Source organism: Balaenoptera borealis (genome assembly GCF_965194805.1).
Source record: "Balaenoptera borealis genome assembly, chromosome: 14".
Lineage (NCBI taxonomy): Eukaryota > Metazoa > Chordata > Mammalia > Artiodactyla > Balaenopteridae > Balaenoptera > Balaenoptera borealis.
This window is the reverse complement of record NC_138875.1, coordinates 71,679,526-71,699,776: the sequence shown is the minus strand read 5'-3', so window position 1 is coordinate 71,699,776 and position 20,251 is coordinate 71,679,526. Positions and strand designations below refer to the sequence as shown.

Genomic DNA, 20,251 nt, shown 5'->3' with positions numbered 1-20,251 from the left:
CTTAACATCATATATATCCTTGGCTTAGAGCTCAGAAGTTTGCTGTGTTTGTAGACACACTTAGAAATGTTAAGCGTGATAAATTGGGGAGCCCCAGAAAGCAAGACTTAACCAAGATTAAATTAATTTATGTTTCCACAGGGTTTTCTCATTTGAACCTCATCCTCCAGCACTCCATAATATGGGTCAGACAGGCATCTTTTTTGCCTTTTTTTTTATAGATGATGAGACTGAGGCACATGGTTTTTTCTGACTCGGGCCACTCAGCTGGTTGCTGTGTCAACTGAGCTAGACCCAGATGAGGCCTCTGATTTGGTCAGCCCCTTTCCCAGTATTCCAGATTGGTGCTAAACTCTCTAACAATCTGAATTATCTGTGTTTCAGCCATTGAACAAATTTCTCTAACTTCCCAGAGGAGATGGATTATATGGTCATTATATAAACATCTGATTAATTAAACCTGTACTGTGTCTAAATTCAGTAGAAATGGATACAAGCTTTACTTTGAGGGGTACCAAAAGCTCTCCAACAATGCATATTAATGTATCTATAAGTGATTAATACCATTTTTCATCTATAAAAATCAAAGCTTAATTATAAAGGAACTAGCCCTGTGAACAGTTTTCATCTACATGGCCATGTTTTACGTGGAACTTGGCTTTAAAGAAAATAAGGTTTCTTCACAATTTTTTGTACGTTTATAGAAATTGGCAGCTTTTATTTTAATACGGTTAATACAGAACTGAGGAGTGTATTTTTATCTTTAAATTACTTTTTAAAAACTTTAACATACATGTTCAACAACTTGATTAAAAGGTATAAGGTAAAGGGTATTCTTGTCCCCCTCCTTTCTCTTACTGTCCTCTGTATATCTCTCTCTGCCTTCTTTCCATTTAAGTTAGAATATAATCCTCCTCCACTCCATTCCAGTGATGGGCACGTGCATGTAATCCTCATGCCTGGGAGGGAGGTTTTCGTCTTTCTGGGTGACTGACACTTCTCGTCTTCCTTGGGCTCGGATTGAGCATCCTTCCAAACCCACGGTACACCAGAGCCTCTCCTGCCATCCCGCTGCCCTAACCTGCCTCTCTTGTACTTTTGCTCCACTTCAGCCACACTGCGTTACCGTCTGTACCTCTTCCGGGCCTGGAAGCTGCTTACAGCACCAGCGGCAGTCATGTGAGGTGAGGCTCCAGTGGCGCCTGGCACGTGAGGGCTTGTGGCTTGAAGTGTGTGTGTGTGTGTGTGTGAGAGAGAGAGAGAGAGAGAGAGAGAGAAGTGGGCGAGTGCACTAGCGGCTGGTGTGGGTCGGGCATGGTATAATTCTGACCTCTTGTTCTCCTTCTCAGCCTGATCTGCACCTCTCAGATGAACAATCTGAGGTTCAACCTGTGTAACTAAAGTTGTGTGATCAATCCCATTTATAAAAAAAAAGTCAAAATCCCTAGCCGGCTCATTGTACCACAAGTCCCCTCAAGATACTTCTTGGTCATTTAGCCGATTTCGGTGCCCAGATGGGATTGACGTCGTCTGAGCACAATCCATTTGTTCAGTTCACTAAATGTCTTCTTCCCACAAAAAACCTGTTCCTTTTTACGTTTTTCATTATTCACTGCACCTTCCTCGTTCGTTATTCCATCACAGTGAAGTGGATTGACCACATTCTCGTCGTTTTTTACATGTATAGACACAGGTGTGTCCAGAAGTAACAAGAGGACAGGTTTACTGGGAACGTCATTCAGCTCTTGTCTGGATGTTAAGACGAATGTGCCGACATAGAAGGTGAACCCGTCCCATGTCGTTCTTCTCTGTCTCTCTCTCCGTGGTGCTAGGCTAGAGCCTCCATTCCCTGCCTTGGTACCAAAGTCTCGCTTGGTAACAGACTCAGCTGTCAGCAAGCTCCTGCTTTCAGCCTCCGAGTTCCCGGTTCCTGGATTTGATGAGCTGGATGGTGTGACAGCCCCATGCCCCCGACCACAGAGCAGCCCCCCAGAACAGAAAGAGGTAAATTTAAAGTGCTGATGGGGTCAGGTGACGGTGGCACCACAGATGACGTGACAGGTACAGATGGGCCCCTGAGTCTCTTTGCTACCACGTTTAGCTTCAGCTGAGTATGGGAGGTTAGCAAGACACTAAAGGATACCTTGAATCTCTTCTTCCTCATCACCTTCCAGACCCTTTTTTTTGATGATGCATTTAACAGTGTTTAGAGAACTGAACCACAGAGACGAGTGAACAATGGTGTGCTTCAATTTTGAAGTATCTGCTGTCGCCAACAGTTGCAAATTTCCATGTTGATAATCTCAGTATCTGAACTGCATGTACAGTAACATAAAGGGGGCGGTTGCTGAAAACGCTGTTGGCAGGAGTGGGGGCGGCGGGGGGTGGGAGATTTGTCATAAACTACTTCCTGAAGTCATCTGTACACTGAGGAAGCAATGCGGTGGGTGTCAGGAAAGGGGACTTCATATATTTAGAATGTCTTACAACCTGACCATCTTTCTTCTTCTTAAAAATAGACTGAGCCGGAGAAGAGGCCAAAGAAGGTCTCACAGATTCGCATCCGGAAAACCATTCCTAAGCCGGACCCTAACCTTACCCCCATGGGCCTTCCTCGACCCAAAAGGTGAGCGCCTTCTCTAACATGCATGTGTGCACTTTTTTGGAAGTTGGCAGAATATAATGACCTTTTGAATGATCATATACTCTGAGCTTTTGTTATACTTCTAGGAATTTATCCAAAAGAATTCATCGGTACTGTGGCCAGAGATTTGTGTGCAGGGATATTTGAACGCGTTCTCGATCACTTTTCCTGAGCTCTCTATGCCGGGTGCTGTCGCTCTGTGTACACAGTCCCAGTTCATCCTCCAAGGGTGCTGGAAGGTAGGCACAGCCGTCGTCCCCAGGTTTAGGTGACGGTGCCAAGGCTCAGTAGCTGAGAAATCTGTGTTAGGCCAGAGCGTCCCTCGTGACAGAACAGGTGGTTCCTGTCTCTCACAGGTCTTACCCGACCCCACAGCTCAGGCTCACAACATTCTGTGCACAGAACTGGGAAGGGACCTACACATCATGAAGGAAAGATGTCTTTTTTTGTTTTCAAGAAAATGCTAGATCCATGTTATGGTCCATAGTATAGCCTTTAAAAATTTGGATTCTAAAGATTTTTATGACAGAGCTGATTGCTAATTCCTATAAAGTGAAGTGGAAAGAAAAAGATTACTAAATTATGTATTGGTTGGGCGTGATTCCAAATTGTGTATTTGACATGATTCCAGTTTGGGGATGATGTATATTACACAGACACTATGAAGATATAAACATTTTAAAAAGACCTCCAGAGTTATGTTTTCTTGTGATGGATTTCACTCCTTAATTTCTCATCAGCAAATGGAAGCCTGTGTCCCTTGATTAACCCAAGGTAAGTTATTTCACCTTCCTGAGCTTCAAGGACTTACCTGTAGAATGTGAGTAAGAATTCCCAACACTTAAGATTGCTGTACAGTCCAGTTGAGAAAAAAATGTGCACTGTATCTATTTTATTGCTTCACACAACACAAGTGTGATAGTTAACTGTTACTGTGATTTACGTTCCACTTTTCCCACGTGGTTCTTATCTTAACGTGTTGTGTTTTTATCCTACAGTTCTTTTATTGATCATCCTACCATGTCTTTTCAAGAGAAATTTTTAAAATATTTCAGATATCCTGGGTTGAATAATACTTTTTACTAGAATGAAATAGGGTTCAGAATCATGGTATTCTCTCTTGAATTTTTATGTAGATAGAAGTTCTGGAAAACCTTATTAATAAAGATAGGTAGTTGGGAGTGGAAAGAGTTTTTAAAGAACAATGACATTCAATCCTTTCAACTTCTGTCAAGTAATATCAAAAAATCAGAATGATCTATCAACAAATCATATTTAATGATTTATCACCTAATCTTTTTTGAAAGCAAAGAATCAAAAAGAGCTGACTCACTCGGGTTCTGTCACCCAGACTTTGGAGGCCAGCAGTGGCTCAGTTTATGGGACGTGCACCGAGGGGATCTGACCAGTTTCAGATACCTAAGAATTCTATGTTACTTTCTCACTTAGGGGCACTTTAGTTAATCCTATATAATGAAAGGATTGAAAAATATAAGATCTTCAATAAATCTTTACCTAAGACATCTTGGTAAAATGCTTTTATTACTTCAAATACACTTTTTTATAGACACTTTGAAGGTGCCGATTTAGGGCATTAAATTTATGGAAAATTTTTGACATACAACTTACTTGGTGAAGGCAGTTTTTATTATTCAAGCCCATTGGCCAAATCATTCTTAACTTCCTAACTTTTCTGCTTTCCAATTATAATATAGTCATCCCTCAGTATCCTCGGGGAGTTGGTTCCAGGAGACCCCCCGATACCAAAATCCACGGATGCTCAAGTCTCTTACATAAAATGACCTGGTACAATGAATACAGCCTCCCCTCCATGTCTTGGGTATGAAACAGTAAATATGTTAATATTTACCTTCAAGAAAATCATACAGACCATTGAAAAATAAATTATGGAACACTTCTTGTAACGTGGATTTCTAAAAGCCATAAGTCAAAATTAAAGTTATGTATAAGACTTTCCCATTTTTGAATTTATAATAAAGCAATGTAATTTATAGCTAAAATAATAAATTATGAAGTGAGGAGTATGTTAGAAAGCGTGGTATTGCTTCAGTAAATGTGTAGACGTGCACGAATAAAACTCTGTTATTAGACTTTTAGGAACAATTAAGAATCATGTAAATAATCAGAAATAAATCCATTAATTTATATAAATCTCATGATTGCTTCAGTATTTAATGTAGGAGAAAAGTGTATCACTGCAAACCGATTGGCATGGCAGCTCATATAATTTTTGTTATTAACAAGAAGTAGAAGTTATAATATTTTGTAAGATGAAGATTGAATAATTGACTTAAATATTTCCTTATATGATTTGATTAATGTTCTTCTAAGTGATAACAGACTGTGCATGAGAGTTGAGAATAGTTTGAAAAGACATTGTGTACAGTTAAATACATGACCAAGCTATTTTTGGTGTTTGAAGCTCTCTTTCTTAAGTAGGCATTGTTTGATGATAGTCAGGAGGTGAGTGAGGCAAAGTCCCTCTGACAGCCCCATTCCACACCATATCTGAAATTAGGCTGAGTCCCCTCTTGCTAAAGCCGCTCTTCTCTTAGCGGAACCGTGTGTAAGGTGGGGAAAGACACGTCCAAGACAGGTTTACGGTGATTTCATTAATATCTGAGGAGGGCCTAGTGAGATCAGTGATTTTATTCCGATACCAAAGTAGAATTCAGGGTGGATAGGGGCTGTTCTAAAAGAATTTGTGAGGGGACTTCCCTGGCGGTCCAGTGGTTAAGACTCTGCGCTTCCACTGCAGGGGGCATGGGTTTGATCCCTGATTGGGGAACTAAGATCCCGCATGCCGTGTGGCGTGGCCAAAAAAAAAAAAAGAAAGAATTTGTGGGAATGGAGACGTCTACATGAGTGTAAGGACACTTCTCAGGTGTGTCACGTGCAGGAGATTAAAGATCGGGAGATTGATTACCCTAGAGCTGGGTTTCAGTGTGTCTGTGGAAAGTCTTCTAGTACACTGGTGTGAGGACCCCTGGTCTAGCAAAACCTTAGGGCTTTTACCTTAGTATCATGTTATTAGTCTAGGTCCAGTCAGGAGATGGAAACCACACAGTATTTTAAACAGTGGAAGTTTAAAGTGTTAAAGTATAACAGGAGAGTAACTGTTAAGGTGTACCGAGAATTCTGAAGGGCATCCTAGGGCCAAGGGAGAAGGGGGCCCTCTCCCCCAGATTGGAGTCTGACTTTGTTGGAGAAGGTGTGGTTGCAGCCCATCGGATGGCCAGGTTGCTAACGTCAGAGTTGGGCGAGCAGGAAACAACAACAACAGCCTTCCAGGGCATGAGCTGAGGCTGGAGGGCAGACAGCCGGGGTGTCAGGGTGCTGCTGCAGGTGCGTGGCCTGGGGCATGTGGCGTTTGCTCCAGGAGAGTCACAGGAAACAACCCTGAGGATGTTGGGGTCCCACTATGGGCTTCAGTCCCCGAGTGCCCCATCTGTGGTGTGGTGGTCACCAGGCTAGTGCTACAGGGGCACTGGGGGGTGCTCCACGCTCTGGCTATACAGCTGGGGCAACTGTCCCCATCCGGCCCCGCCCCAGACATCCCAGTACACGTGCACCCATGATGGGCCATGTGGCAGGAGCAAGAAGAAAAGCTCCTTTGCTCCTCCAGTGTCCTCCAGTGCCTCCTTCTGCCGAAGCTCAGCACCAACTCACTGTGAAGAAGAGATGCATTAGGAGTCCAAGATGCCATTGTCACAGAGCAGGTACTGAGGGTGCATTCTGAGCTGAGAAGCAGTAATTAGATAACTGGTACATTCCAGTAAACAATAAAAATTTAAACACATTCACTTGACCAAGAACTGTTCTTTTAGGAAGAGATATGAATAAATGGAAAGGCATGTATTTAACACAATTATAGAAATAAAGAAGCAAGAATAGCCTGGAAAATTCAGAAAAGGAGTGAAATAAGAGTACTAGTGTTAAGAGATCTTAAAATACATTGTCAAGTCTCAATAATTAAAATAGTATGATGCCAGAGCATAAATATACAAATTGGTAAAACAAAGTCCATAATTAGACACAAATACATAGAGAAATTTAGTATGTGACAAAGGTGTCCCCTCAAATCAGTGGTGAAAATGGACTATTCAGTAAAATGCTACTGGGACAGCTGGGTGGCCATTCTAGGAGTAATAAAGCTGGGGGACTTCCCTGGTGGTCCAGTGGGTAAGACTGTGCGCTTCCACTGCAGGGGACACGGGTTTGATCCCTGGTCCGGGAACTAGATCCTGCATGCCACAACTAAGAGTCCACATGCCCCAACTAAGACCTGGCGCAGCCAAAATAAATAAATAAATAAATATTAAAAAGAAGAAGAAGAAGAAAGCTGGGTCTCTACCTTAGACCTTTCACCAGAATATCTTCCAAATAAAATCAGACTTAAATGTAAACAAATGAAGCCGTAAGAATAATTGAAGAAACTATAGGAAATGGTTACTATAACAGAAAATTCAGAGCCGTAAAATAAAAAGCTGAAAAATATATGTCATAAAAATCTATCACTTCTGCTGGGAAAAAAAGAAACCAACTATAAACAAAGTCAAAACACAAACTCTTAATTAACTAGATAGGAGGAATCCTTTCACAGTGTATACATATATCAGGTCATCACAATGTACACTTGAAATATCTTACAGTTCTATGTGTCAGTTATACCTCAGTAAAGCAGCATCTAAATGAAAAATTTTAAACAGCTTTATTGAGAAATAGTTCACATACTATGTAATTCTGTGTTTTTTAGTATACTGGCAAAAGATACTAATCCCAAGCAGGATCAATAAAAAGAATTTCATACCTAACTTCAGAAAGAAGTTAGGTATGAAAACTTCAGAGTTCCAAAGACAAAGAGATAATCTTAAAAGAAGCCAGGGAACCTTATAAATGTATACATCAAAATCTTCAAAATAATAGCAAACAGAATCCAGCAACATATTAAAAAATGATTATACACGTGACCAAGTGGGATTTATGCCAGGAATGCAAGGTTAGTTGAACACAGGAAATTAATCAATGGAGTATACCACATTAATAGAATAAAGGGGGGAAAGCACATGATTATCTCATTAGATGCAGAAAAAGCATTGGACAAATTCCAACACCCTTTCATGATAAAAACACTCCATGAACTTCAGAATAAATAAGAGGGACTTCCCTGATGGTCCAGTGGCTAAGACTCTGAGCTCCCAATGCAGGGGGCCCGGGTTCGATCCCTGGTCAGGGAACTAGATCCCACATGCCACAACTAAGAGTTCACATGCCACAACTAAACATCCCGCATGCCACAGCGAGGATCCCACACATGGCAGCAAAGATCCCACGTGCCGCGACTAAGACCTGGTGCAGCCAAATAAATATTTTTTAAAAAGGGAGAGAGGGAAATGAGGACTTCCTCAAATGAATAAAGGGCATCTACCCGAAAACCCGAAGCAGAAATCCTACTTAATTGTAAAAGACTGAAAGATGTCCCCTAAGATCAGAAACAAGACAAGGATATTCACTCTAGCCATTTCTATTTAACATTCTGCTAGAGGTTCTAGACAGGGCAATTAAGCAAGAAAATGAGATAGCACTCAGAAAGGAAGTAAAACTATCTTTTCAGTTTCTTGTATATAGAAAACCCTAAAGAATCCACTATTAGAGCTAGTGAATGAATTCAGCAAGTTTGCAGGATATAAGATCAAGATACAAGAAAAATAAAAACAATTGTATTTCTATACATTAGCAATGAGCAATCTGAAAATGAAATTTCGAAAACAGTTCCATTTACTGTAGCATCAAAAAAAAAAAAAAGCCTAGGGATAAATTTAACAAACGAAGTGTAGGACTTGTTCAGTAAACACTACAAACTACCAACTACTGTTGAAAGAAATTAAAGACCTGAATAAATGGAAAGACATCCATTCATATATTTGGCTACTTAATGCTGTCAATAAGTTAGTACTATGCAAGGCAATCTACAGCTTACTGCAATCCTATTATAAAATGTTGACTACCTTTTTTTTGCAGAAATTGACAAGCTGATCCTAAAAATCCTGAAAATACAAGTGACCCAAAATAGGCAAAACAACCTTGAAAAAGAGGAACAAAGTGGAAGACTCACAGTAACCCATTTCAAAACTTATTACATGCACCGTTAAAAATAATTGAAATGGTAAATTGTATGTTTTGTGTATTTTACCACAGTAAAAAAATATATATATACACAAACTTAGTACAAAGCTTCAGTAATCAAAACAGTGTGGTAATGCATAAGGATTGACATAAAACCAACGGAGGGGACTTCCCTGGTGGCGCAGTGGTTAAGAATCTGCCTGCCAATGCAGGGCACATGGGTTCGAGCCCTGGTCCAGGAAGATCCCCCATGCCGCGGAGCAACTAAGCCCTTGCACCACAACTACTAAGCCTTCACTCTAGAGCCCGAGAGCCACAACTGCTGAGCCCACGTGCCACAACTACTGAAGCCCACGCGCCTAGAGCACATGCTCCGCAACAAGAGAAGCCCACGCACAGCAACGAATACCCAACACAGCCAAAAATAAATAAAATAAAATAAATAAATTTATTTAAAAAAAAAACGACAATGGAATAGGGAATTCCCTGACGCTCCAATGGTTAGGGTCTCCGTGCTTTGACTGCCGAGGGCCCGGGTTCAATCCCTGTTTGGGAAACTAAGATCCCATAAGCCAAGCCGTGTGGTGTAGCCAACAAAATAAAAAGTAAACCAATGGAATGGAAGCGTTTGGTGGTTTCTTATAAAACTAATCATACTCGTACCGTACGATCCAGCAGTCATGCTCCTTGGTATTAACCAAATGAGTTGAAAACTTACATTCATATAAAAACCTGCACAGAAATATTTATAGCAGGTTAATTCATAATTGCTAGAATTTGCAGGCAGCCAAGATGTCCTTCAGTAGGTGAATGGATACTAAATCATGGTACATCCAGACAATGGAATATTATTCAATACTAAAGAGAAATGAGCTCTTAAGCCATGAAGAGGACATGGAGAAACCTTACTGAAATACTACTAAGTGAAAAGCCAGTCTGAATAAGCTACATACTGTATGATTCCGGCTATGTGACATTCTGGAAAAAGGCAAAACTATGGAGACTGTCATTGAATCAATAGTTGCCATGGAGTAGGGAGGAGGGAAGGAGAAATAGGCAAGTACAGTAATTTTTAGGGCAGTGAAAATGATTCTGAATGATACTGTAATGGTAGATACATGTCATTATACATTTCTCCAAACCCACAGAATGTGCAACACTAAGAGTGAACCCTAATGTAAACCATGGACTGTGGGTGATTATGATGTGTCATTGCAGATTCATCAGTTGTGACAAATGTTCCACTCTGGTGCAGGCTGTTAATAATAGGGGTTGCTGTGCTTAGTAGGGGAGTTGCAGGGGTTTCCAGGCAGGGTGTATATGAGAACTCTGTCCACTCAATTTTGCTATGAACAAAAACTGCTCTAAATAAGTCTTTTTTGTTTTGTTTTGTTTTGTTTTTTTAAGATAACAGATAACCCACAGAATCAGAAAAAGTGTTTGCAAGTCATATATCTGGTAGGGCTCTAGTATGCACAATATATAAAGAATTCTTACAACTCAACAACAAAGCGACAGCAACGCAATTTTTTAAAGTAGGCAAAGATTCTGAACAGGCATTTATTCAAAGAAGATGCAGATGAATGGCCAAAAAATGATGCTCAGCATCATTAGTCATTAGGGAACTGCAAATCAAAACCACAAGATGGCTCTCACCCACTAGGATGGCAGTAATTTTTTTACAAATAACAACAAATTAAGTGTTGGCATTGAGGATGGGTAGAAATTGGAACCTTCATACATTGCTTGTGGGAATGTAAAATAGTGTAGCCACTGTGGGAAATAGTTTGGCAGTTCCTCAAAATGTTAGAGTTACCATATCACTACTTCTAGGTATATGTCCAAGGGAAATTGAAAACATGTTCACACAGAATCTTGTACATGAATGTTCATAGCAATATTCTTCATAACAGCTAAAAAGTAGAAACAATCCAAATGTCCATCAGTTGATGAATAGATTAAGAAAGGTGGTCTATCCATAGAACGTTAAAAAGAAGTACTGAGACGTGCTACACCATGAATGAACCGTGGAAACAGTGTGCTAAGTGAAAGAAGATCGACTCCAAAGAGCACATACTGTATGATTCCATTTGTATGAAGTGTCCAGAATAGGCAGAACCATAGAGGCAGAAAGTAGATACATGGTTGCCAGGTGCTGGGGTAGGAGAGGATGGGTGTGACTGCTCGTTGGTCCAGGGTTTCTTCTGTGGGTTGTGAAAACGTTCTGGAATTAGTGGTGATGAATAACATTGTGCCTCTACGAAAATCCACTGAACTGTACATACACTTTAAAGGGTGAATTTTAAGGCCACCGTCACCTGGCTGTGAGGAGAGCCTGTAGGTGCCCCAGCACAGGATCGGGGGTGCTGCACCCACTGACCACCAGGCCCTGCCACATCTTTCCAGGGGCCAGATCTGCCACAGCATGAGCACAGCAGTGTGCTTTGGGGGTCACAGTGGCATGGTCCTCACAGGAGACCCCAGGGACCAGGGCTTGACCCCTGAGCGAGCCCCTCAGAGCCTCAGTTTTGTCAATACTAGAATAGCACAACCTTGCTTCAGAATTGTCTCAAGATGCTTCTTTACCGGAGGGAAATCAAGTCGTAAAAACAGATCAAGAGATGGAGGGAGCAAGGAACCACCAGACAGAAGATGCTCGAGCGTAGACTCTTGGCAGAGCCACTCTGGGCAAAGTGGCATCTGCACAGAAAGTGTCTGCTTTTGAGGACGTCTACACATCCCACCACCTCCAGTGAGTGAAGCCCCTCTGAGGAAGGCAAAGCTTGTTGAGAGCCTAGGAATCCCAGAATCTGAACTTGGCGCCTCAGCACTCACCTCAGCTCAGAAACTGGACATGGGTGCACACTGCCCTGATTTGCTCGTCAGAATGACTGTCAGAAGCCTAATCTTTCACTTTCCAACAACCCATCCGACATCCTTAATCTAACGTAGCTATTGCTGTTGTTAAGAAGCAAAGTAACAGTTGTTTGTTGGAAATCCCTGTGAAAAATCTTATCTATGCTATTATTTATGTATTTTTTCCACAAGCATGTTCTTTGCTGAATTGGAATTGAACCAAACTGAACCTCAATTAAGATTTTCAAAAAGCCAGGAAGAAACTAAAGCACAATGCCGAAAAGTTTATTGCTGTGCTGTTCAGTCACTCCTTAACTTATCTGAAAAAGGTTTAAAGCACAGAAACTTTATAATAATTTGCTCTTTTGTAATAAAGGTACTGTGCTGTCTGAAAATAAGTTTCTACTAAGAGTGGTGGCCTGAAGGTTGAAGCTATTATCTTCTACATAGTACCAAAAACTAAGAGTGAACAAACAGATTGAGCACACTCATAAAAATAAACAAATAATAGGGTGAATTTTATGATATGTGAACCAAGGCTTCTTGAAGACTGGCTACAGGTCTAGGGCAGGAAATGCACGAGTATAGACTGTCTTGTGCCAGAAAGTGATGAGCTCTCAAGAGGCGACTGGGGTCATGTCGGAGAGACACAGGAACCAATTTGAAGAGACTGCCACAGATGAGACAGTCTGAGCATCAAAAGGAATAATAACTGCAGTAGATTGAAGCACATGAGATATGTTTCAGTCCAACAGTTCATAATGAATGAGTTCACAACTCATTGGCCGTATTTGGATGATAATAGGGAAACAATTCATTGTTTTGTAAACTGGTAAATAAAGGGAAAGAACCAAGCATACAACCCACTTTTCCTGTGCAAACGGTACCTCAGGGTTACCAAACCATGGATGAGCGTGAAGTTTTCTTTAGATGGAAGAATTCTCCCGGGAGAATGATAGACTGTCACCATGTACAATCCTAAAGAACTAATAAATATATTTAGTGTTTGTCAGTGGCTGGCTGCTAATACACAAAAAGGGTGACAGCTGGGTATCATGTCCCTCGTGATGGACACCTAAAAGTCTATCAAAAAACCCGGAACACCTCAATCTGATCATACCTCTCTATTTAATTACCAGTCCATAGGAAATACCTGTAGTATTTCCCATATGTTTGGGTCAGAGGAGCATGTTAAATGACATCAGTGGGATGTAATCAAGAAAATCTAGACTGGGGAAGCCACAGACCAAATGACCTGATTTCTTACACAAAAAAATTACAAAATAAATAGGCAAAATAGGACACTACTAACATAAATTGGGACAGTATTGATCAGACTTAGAGGTTCCAGGGACTTTGTGTTGTTTGAGAGAAGGGTTTATAAGTTAAATATGCTCATTAAAATTCTTGCCAACCACTAAAGAACAGAATACGTATAATTTTCAAGCCAGGAGGGGAGAATTAAAAAAGAGCGGTCAATTAAGCAGAAGAAACATTGAAAAAGTAGGACAAGAAGAAGCTGTAAACTAAGATAATAGGTACTCATCCAGTTATATCCCTCCAAGTAAGTATAACTGGACCAAATCTCACAAAGTTGAAGATTGATGCCCTGGAAAAGAAGATCCAGTACTCGTTGTTCTCATGAGACACATCTAGGACTCATCTTTTACTCTTGGAAAGTAGAAGAATGGAAAGCATAGAGTTGGGAAACCGATCTTGTCTCTTGTAAGAGACCATGAAGAATTTATTTTTTTCTCTTTTCAGGTTAAAGAAAAAGGAGTTTAGTTTAGAAGAAATATATACCAACAAGAATTATAAATCTCCTCCTGCAAACAGGTAAGTACCTATGAGCAGGAAATAATAGATTGGGGGGGCTTCCGAAATGATCAATGCAAATCTCCAATCCTTGTGCTTCGGAAAGGGTTTTATGTTCAGTTCTTCCAATACCGGGGTCTTGAAAATAACTAGAATTGGTATTTTTAGTTCCCAACACTTGAATTGGGGTCAGTGGTAGGATGGGAAAGAGATGTGTGTCAGGTTAGGTAGTCTCCTTTTCGTTTGTACTTGCGTTTTTAGCAAATATGCCTGCTGTCTTCAGGACTAATAATCATTGATCTTCAGATATGACTCCAAACCCAAGTACAGAAGGCATTTCACTTGGCTACCTTTGCGTCTAAACTCAGTTCAAGTCATTGAACATTTATTAAATTCCTGTAGTGTCCAGGATGTAGCTGGAGAGTTTTATCCTAGAAGATAAAACTAAGGCATTGATATAAGACTATTCATTGCAGCATTGCTAAATAATAGGAAAGGATTGGAAACAACTTAAAATATCCATTAATAGGGTTCTGATTAAATTATAGTCCATCCTTGTAATGGGATACACTGCATAGCCATTTAAAAGAATGAATCAGATACCTGTGTACCCAGCTGGGGCAATCTTAAACGTTATTGATAGGTCAGAGTGGCACAGTGCATAGGCCAGTGCATGTAGTTTGCTGCCATTTGAGTAAAGAAGAAACCAAAGTGTTGGATAGATGCTGTGGGTCAGCAAACTACAGGCCAGGTCCAACCAGCAACCGGTTTTCTTTCTTTTTTTCCAGCCCTGTGAGCTAAGAATGGTTTTTATTCTTTTAAAGGGTTGTTTAGAAAACAAAAAAGGATATATAGCAGAGACTTGTGTGCCTCGTTAATTTTAAGATGTTTACTACCTGGCCCTTTACACAGAAGGGCTGACCTCTGATGATACATGCTTACCTATGCACATCTGTACCTTGAGTGACTTTGGGAGGATACACAAAACACCGTTGCTGCTGTTGCCGCGGTGGGGAGTGGGGGGTTCATCTTACTTTTATTCTTTACCCTCCTGTCCAGTTTAAATTTCTTCACTATGTGCTTGTACTACATATTCATAGATATATGTGTTTTGTCATCAAAAAATAGCTGCAGACCAGAGGAAAGAGCTGTCAGGGGCAGTTAGCCTTTAGCGCCCAGTGACTGGGAGGGTTGGTGGCCCCCAGGGTGAGCATGTTGGTGATTCTGTTTTGTGCTCCACCCTTAGGTGTTTAGAGACCATCTTTGAGGAACCTAAGGAACGGAATGGTACGCTCATCTCAATCAGCCAACAGAAGAGGAAGCGAGTTCTGGAGTTTCAGGATTTCACAGTCCCACGGAAGAGGAGGGCTCGCGGTAAGGTCAAGGTGGCAGGCAGCTTTACCCGGGCCCAGAAGGCGGCGCTGCAGAGTCAAGAGCTGGATGCTCTGTTGATACAGAAACTGATGGAACTGGAGACCTTCTTTGCCAAGGAAGAGGAGGAGCAGGAGCGGTCGTCCGGTTGTTGAGAAGCGATTCAGGTGGGGGGGTCTCAACTTTAGACTTTCCCGGCCTCCTTGGAAGAGGTTGCCTAATTTTGCCCTACTGCCCAAACCACTCAAAATGCAGACTATGGATTTTTACCTATTTCAAGGTGCAGCCTTTTTAGGAACTGGTGAAAGAGGGTCCTCTAACTTGTACTGCTGAGTATAGAACCTCAGGAACGCTCCCTTTCTCCTGGAAATGGTCCTGAATGATGTCGGCCTCCTCCCCACACTGTCTGCCATCCACGGAGGAGGACACCACATACCTTCAGTAACACTAGGTTTCCAAGGACTCACAGCATTTGCACGTCCATGTGAAAGTTCCGCGTCGTTTACGGTGGTGCTAGACCAAGATTATTTAGACACGTGGCCTAGGGAGGGGGACCTGGCGTCCTGTCCCGTGTGGTCTCACCGGCTCATTTCAGTAGTTGAGGAAAGATGAGCTGCTGTGTTTTCTAATCCTTTGAGCCCATCTGTCCAGAACCAGGTGTGTGTGTGTGTGTGTGTGTGTGTGTGTGTGTGTGTGTGTGTGTGTGGCTTTTCCCCATCATTTTCTCCCCTCTGTGACTGTGGGTCACTAGTGCCCGAGGAGCCCGTCCAGGCCCCATTTGAAGTAAGTTGCACTTTTTAATGTGGTGGTGTTGATTATTTTCATTTGTTTTATTTCCCTTTTTTTTTTTTAATTATTGCTGCATGTTTGGAGCCTTTAAATGTGATTTTAAAGCAGTTTTTTAAGACATCAAGGAGAAAGACAGTACACGTCTTCAGAACACACGACAGGCATTTGACCTGGTTTGTCGGTGCGTAGTGTGAGGCAGCCGAGAGCCGTTTTCCCGTTGACGTGTTCAAGCAGCCCCTTCCCTGCCTCCAGCTCCTAGTGCGACTCATTTCTCATCTGGGTTCTCATTCTTGCTTAAGTAGTGGTATTTATTTTAATGACGGAAGTTAAGAGCAGGTCTCTCCCCCAGTCATTTAAAAAGTTGGAAGCTTGGGTGTGGTCTTAGTGGGTTTCATCTGAAGTGGTGGTCCATGACAAAGGCATCCACGACAGCTCAGGTGGTGATGAAGCCGACCCAGAGCGTTCGCAGCTGCCAGAGCAGCCCGCTCCAGGGTGGGGAGGAGGACAGGCTGGGGTCACGAAGTTCCATGGCCAGCCCTCTTGGAGGGCAGCTCACTGTACTCTGGGCTCCTGCGTCAGACCTACTGGAAGTTTGGTAGAATGCCAGACAGAGATCTCTGGGTTTCTCCGTTTGTGCCTGCGGCAGCCTGTGGTCAGAGGACCAGAAGCGTGCCGTGTGAGGCCACAAGCCCGGAGGTTTCATTCCTTTCCCACTTAAGGCCTGTGTGCCCTTGCCTTGCTTCCCCTCCTCCCCTTCCCTTGTGTTTTATCTTTTCTCTCTCTCTCTCTCTCTCTCTCTCTCTCTCAAAACAAGAGTGCAGAGAATTAACATTCCTTGGCTGGTGAGTGGGATGCTAAGCCCAGCCTCAGGACACTGGTCACCTCTCCCATCCTCCCAGGAGCCACTGCCGTGGAGCAGCGCCAATGGGAACTGTCAAAGCTCCAGAGACATTTTCGAGTCAGTCTGTGAGAGGAGTGAGTGGTGCCCTCCTGGATCATGTCTCCTGGGTCCCTTTGGTTTCCCCGTCTGTCATGGGATGGGAGGATGGGGTGGGGGTGGGGGTTTCTATGTGCCTTTCCTTTGCAGGTTGACAGTCTGTGCCACACTGGAGCAGAAAAACTGACAGTGCGAGAAAAACGAAGTGCCACATCTGTCTTGTAGGCCCACTGCCTCAGACAGAGCATTTAGTAAGTGAAATACACACCTGGTGATCCACGGAGGCTTCTAAGGCCACAGCCACGGAGCGTTAGAGGGGAGCCCGGCTTCCGCACCAGCTCTGAACAATGCAAACCAGATGCTGCCATTGTGCATTCGCTTTGCCCAGACTGTGTAGACACAACCTGTGTTTCCCCTCAATACCTCTCCCTTCCTGGGACAGGGTCCTTAGACACAAATGCTTCTCTCTGTCTTTTTGCTTAAGGGAGTGGGATGAGTTTGTGCCCTTGTACAAACGTTTTTAGGAAGCTCCTGCTGGACAGCTTGCAAACTCCCAGCAAATCTACAGAGCCCTGTTTGCCAGCTCCATTGCCAGTGTAGACAGGTGTGCAACGTGGCAAGCGTGGCAGACTGAAGTTGACGTGGGTGCAGCTGTGGCATCACCAACATTACGGAGATACAATTTCAAGTTTGCCCGTTGCAGGAGTGGCACTTGTCAGGGCCAGGAGCAATGATTTGGAACATTGGCATTTGGAATGGGGGCTTGGAGGAAGTGGAGACCTGGGTTCCTTCCTTGTCCTGGGAACATAGGAAAAAGCTCCGCTGAGGCCATCCCTCTCCTTGTGATTCTCGGCTTGCATCTGGCCAAGGCCCTTCCTCATTCCAAAGTTAAGAAGGGGCCCCCACTGCAAACTTGAAATTGCTTACCTGAAGTTGCCACATCGGGTTCTAGCCGTGCTCAGCCACACCTGTCTTAACATCCATTTTTACCATTGGCCTAGCCAGCTGCAGTCTGTGGTCCTCGGAGCCAGCCACCTGCCCGTAGCTACAGGAGGTCTGGTTCTGGGTTGGGAGTTGGTAACAGTTTCTGAGTATGGGGACTTACCACCCAAAGACACTTAGTGTTTTTAATATGGGAAAGAGAGGAGAAATCTCAGGTCCAGTCAGGGTTCTGCACATCAGCTTTTCACTGAAACTTTAAACTATAGTGTTTTCCATCTGTCAGTTTATAGCTATATTTGCCCCCCCCCACCTTCCCCCTCCTCTTTTATTTTGGTTTCCTTTCCAGCTACATTTCTCTATTAATTTAAATGTACCTCATCACCTGTTCAAGCAGATCATGTCCACTTTTTTTTTACTGACCGTATTCTAAGAGCTACAGCTGAGGGAGGTACAGTGGAGAGACATACAGCGTTTGCCTTACTCGGAGCCTGAAGAGCTCAGAAACTCATGCTGTGAATCCTGAAACAGTGCTCCTCCAAGAGCTGTGAAAATCATGACACTTTGTCACAATTTTGCCTGAAAGGGTCTTTTGCATGAGTGCCAGAGACAACCTGAGGTAGATTCCAGATCCCACCCTCTGGGCATGATCCTCCCCCTGTGGCTGGTTCCCTGTCTGCGAGGCTAAGGGCTGCACAGAGTGCAGGACTGGGGCCGCCGGTCCAAGGCTTGGTGCGGCCTGATGGAACGCAGAGCCAGTGCTCCGTCTCCAGGCTGGGATTTCATCTCATAATCAATGTACATCAAGATGCGCGAAAGACCAACTTTTAGATGGTGGTACTTTTCTCCCATTCCCTGGAGGCGGAGTATGCAGTTGGTGCTTTCTTTAATTCCCTTGTGCTTTGTTTCTGTAAGCTTCCCCCACCCCAGTATCATGGAAAGGACCTCTGAAACACCACATCATGGGTGGCTGTATCCAAAGTCTTTAAGTAGCTGGCCAGAGGTGCGGAGTATCCTTTCCCGGATTCATGCAAGGGAAGGGCTCCTTGCCACGACTGAACTTCCTGTATAAAAAGCTGGCCGGGAAGAAGGCTTAATTTACTGAAATCAAAGTTTAGTACTATCATCTAATCACAAATTGAGCAGCAAAGGCTATTTATTTTTATTGTGAAGTGAGGGTCCCCGCATAGCCTGCCATCTAGCACAGCACTCTCTCAGATTGGATGCTTGTTCATTGTGTGTCTCCACAAGCGCCTCTCTGGTGCTGAATCGGATTTTAATTCTTGGCAAGAGGCCTCAGCATCTCCTTGGGCTGGTCTAGGCCAGTAAATAGCTGCCTGAAGTGTTTGTATATTATCATGGTCAATAGTTCAGTGAAATTTGTACATTTTTGGTAACATTGGCATACATGATGCCCCTGCAGTTCCTTTTCTGTTTGGTAGTTTGTGACTCTAAACTTCCCACTGTTATGTGTGTTAATTTATGAAAATAAAAAGGAAATTTTTTTTTGAAAACCTTTCAAATAACTCTCAAGGCTGTTATTTTATTCTTATGGCTTCATTTTAAGTTAAAATTCTACCTGTAATATCATGAGGTTGCTGTTGTTTTTAATAAAACATTCCAAAGTTATATATATCACACAAGCATTTTCCCTTCCAAAGCAGTCACCATTTTCTGGACTGCACTGTGCTCAGAACATGTGTAGAGCTCCACGTCTGGGTGGCCTTCTAAGACTGTCGTGGAGCTTTTAAAATTTACTCAGGTGGCAGATCATCTCTTGTGAGGGACTTTGGTATTTGGAAACAGCCAAGACTCACTCAGATGAGTCACACCCAATTCAGTTGGGTAGGGATGCCGAGCCAGTATTCTAGGTGTGATTTTTGAATAGTGTTTATTTTCTCACATGGCTGGGAAATGAAAAAGCAATAATAAATTCAGGTCAATGGGGCTTCGCTGGTGGTGCAGTGGTTAAGAATCCGCCTGCCAATGCCTGGGACACGGGTTTGAGCCTTGGTCCAGGAAGATCCCACATGCTGTGTAGCAACTGGGCCCATGCGCCACAACTACTGAACCTGTGCTCTAGAGCCCGCGAGCCACAACTACTGAGCCCGTGAGCCACAGCTACTGAAGCCCACACTCCTAGAGCCTGTGCTCCACAACAAGAGAAGCCACCGCAATGAGAAGCCCGTGCACTGAAACAAAGAGTAGCCCCTGCTCACCACAACTAGAGAAAGCCTGTGCTTAGCAACAGACCCAACACAGCCAAAAATTAATTAATTAATTAAAAAAAAATTCAGGTCAAAATGTCAAATATTAGCAACATATCTGGAATAAGAGCTTAGCTTGCTAAGGAGGCTACTTGGGAGAGTATAAATACGGTGGAGTACATTCATTTACTTTTTAAAAGGTCTTAAAAAAAAAAAGGTCTTGCCTTTTATCTCATATCCTTCCCAGCTGTACATGAGGTTAGGTTGTGAGTCCTCTGATTCTCAACTCTTTGTTTAACCAGTGGAAACTGGTGAAAGAATGACTGAAAACAAGGCTATTTAACACCACGCCTACGTGTTCCAGATAGAAGCGAGATTCCTGAGGATGTTCTTCCTCTGTCCAGAGGGAAAGCAGTGCCCAATGTCCCTTCCTGGCCTTCTTCCAATTCTTGGATTTCTACAGTCAAGACCTCTCTCTGTCCTCCTGCCTGGCAGCTGTGTTTCTGCTGCTTAGGTTTCACAATTACCTGGAGAAGAATCCTCTCT

At 42.9% G+C, this 20,251-nt stretch overlaps 1 protein-coding gene across 24 annotated transcripts in view; it reads left to right on the top strand.

Moving 5' to 3' along the window:
• PRR14L (proline rich 14 like) overlaps positions 1-20,251 on the top strand; it is a 63,361-nt gene that overhangs the window by 37,019 nt on the left and 6,091 nt on the right. For 10 of the 24 annotated variants that reach the window (XM_082353028.1, XM_082353034.1, XM_082353036.1 and 7 more), the window contains 6 exons: positions 1,113-1,184; positions 1,833-2,004; positions 2,520-2,626; positions 13,412-13,483; positions 14,709-14,836; positions 14,920-19,024. In XM_082353028.1, coding sequence (XP_082209154.1) covers positions 1,113-1,184; positions 1,833-2,004; positions 2,520-2,626; positions 13,412-13,483; positions 14,709-14,836; positions 14,920-15,128 — 760 coding nt within the window. In that variant the 3' untranslated portion in view covers positions 15,129-19,024. The other 14 variants (XR_014233856.1, XR_014233857.1, XM_082353040.1 and 11 more) reach the window with 14 other exon arrangements.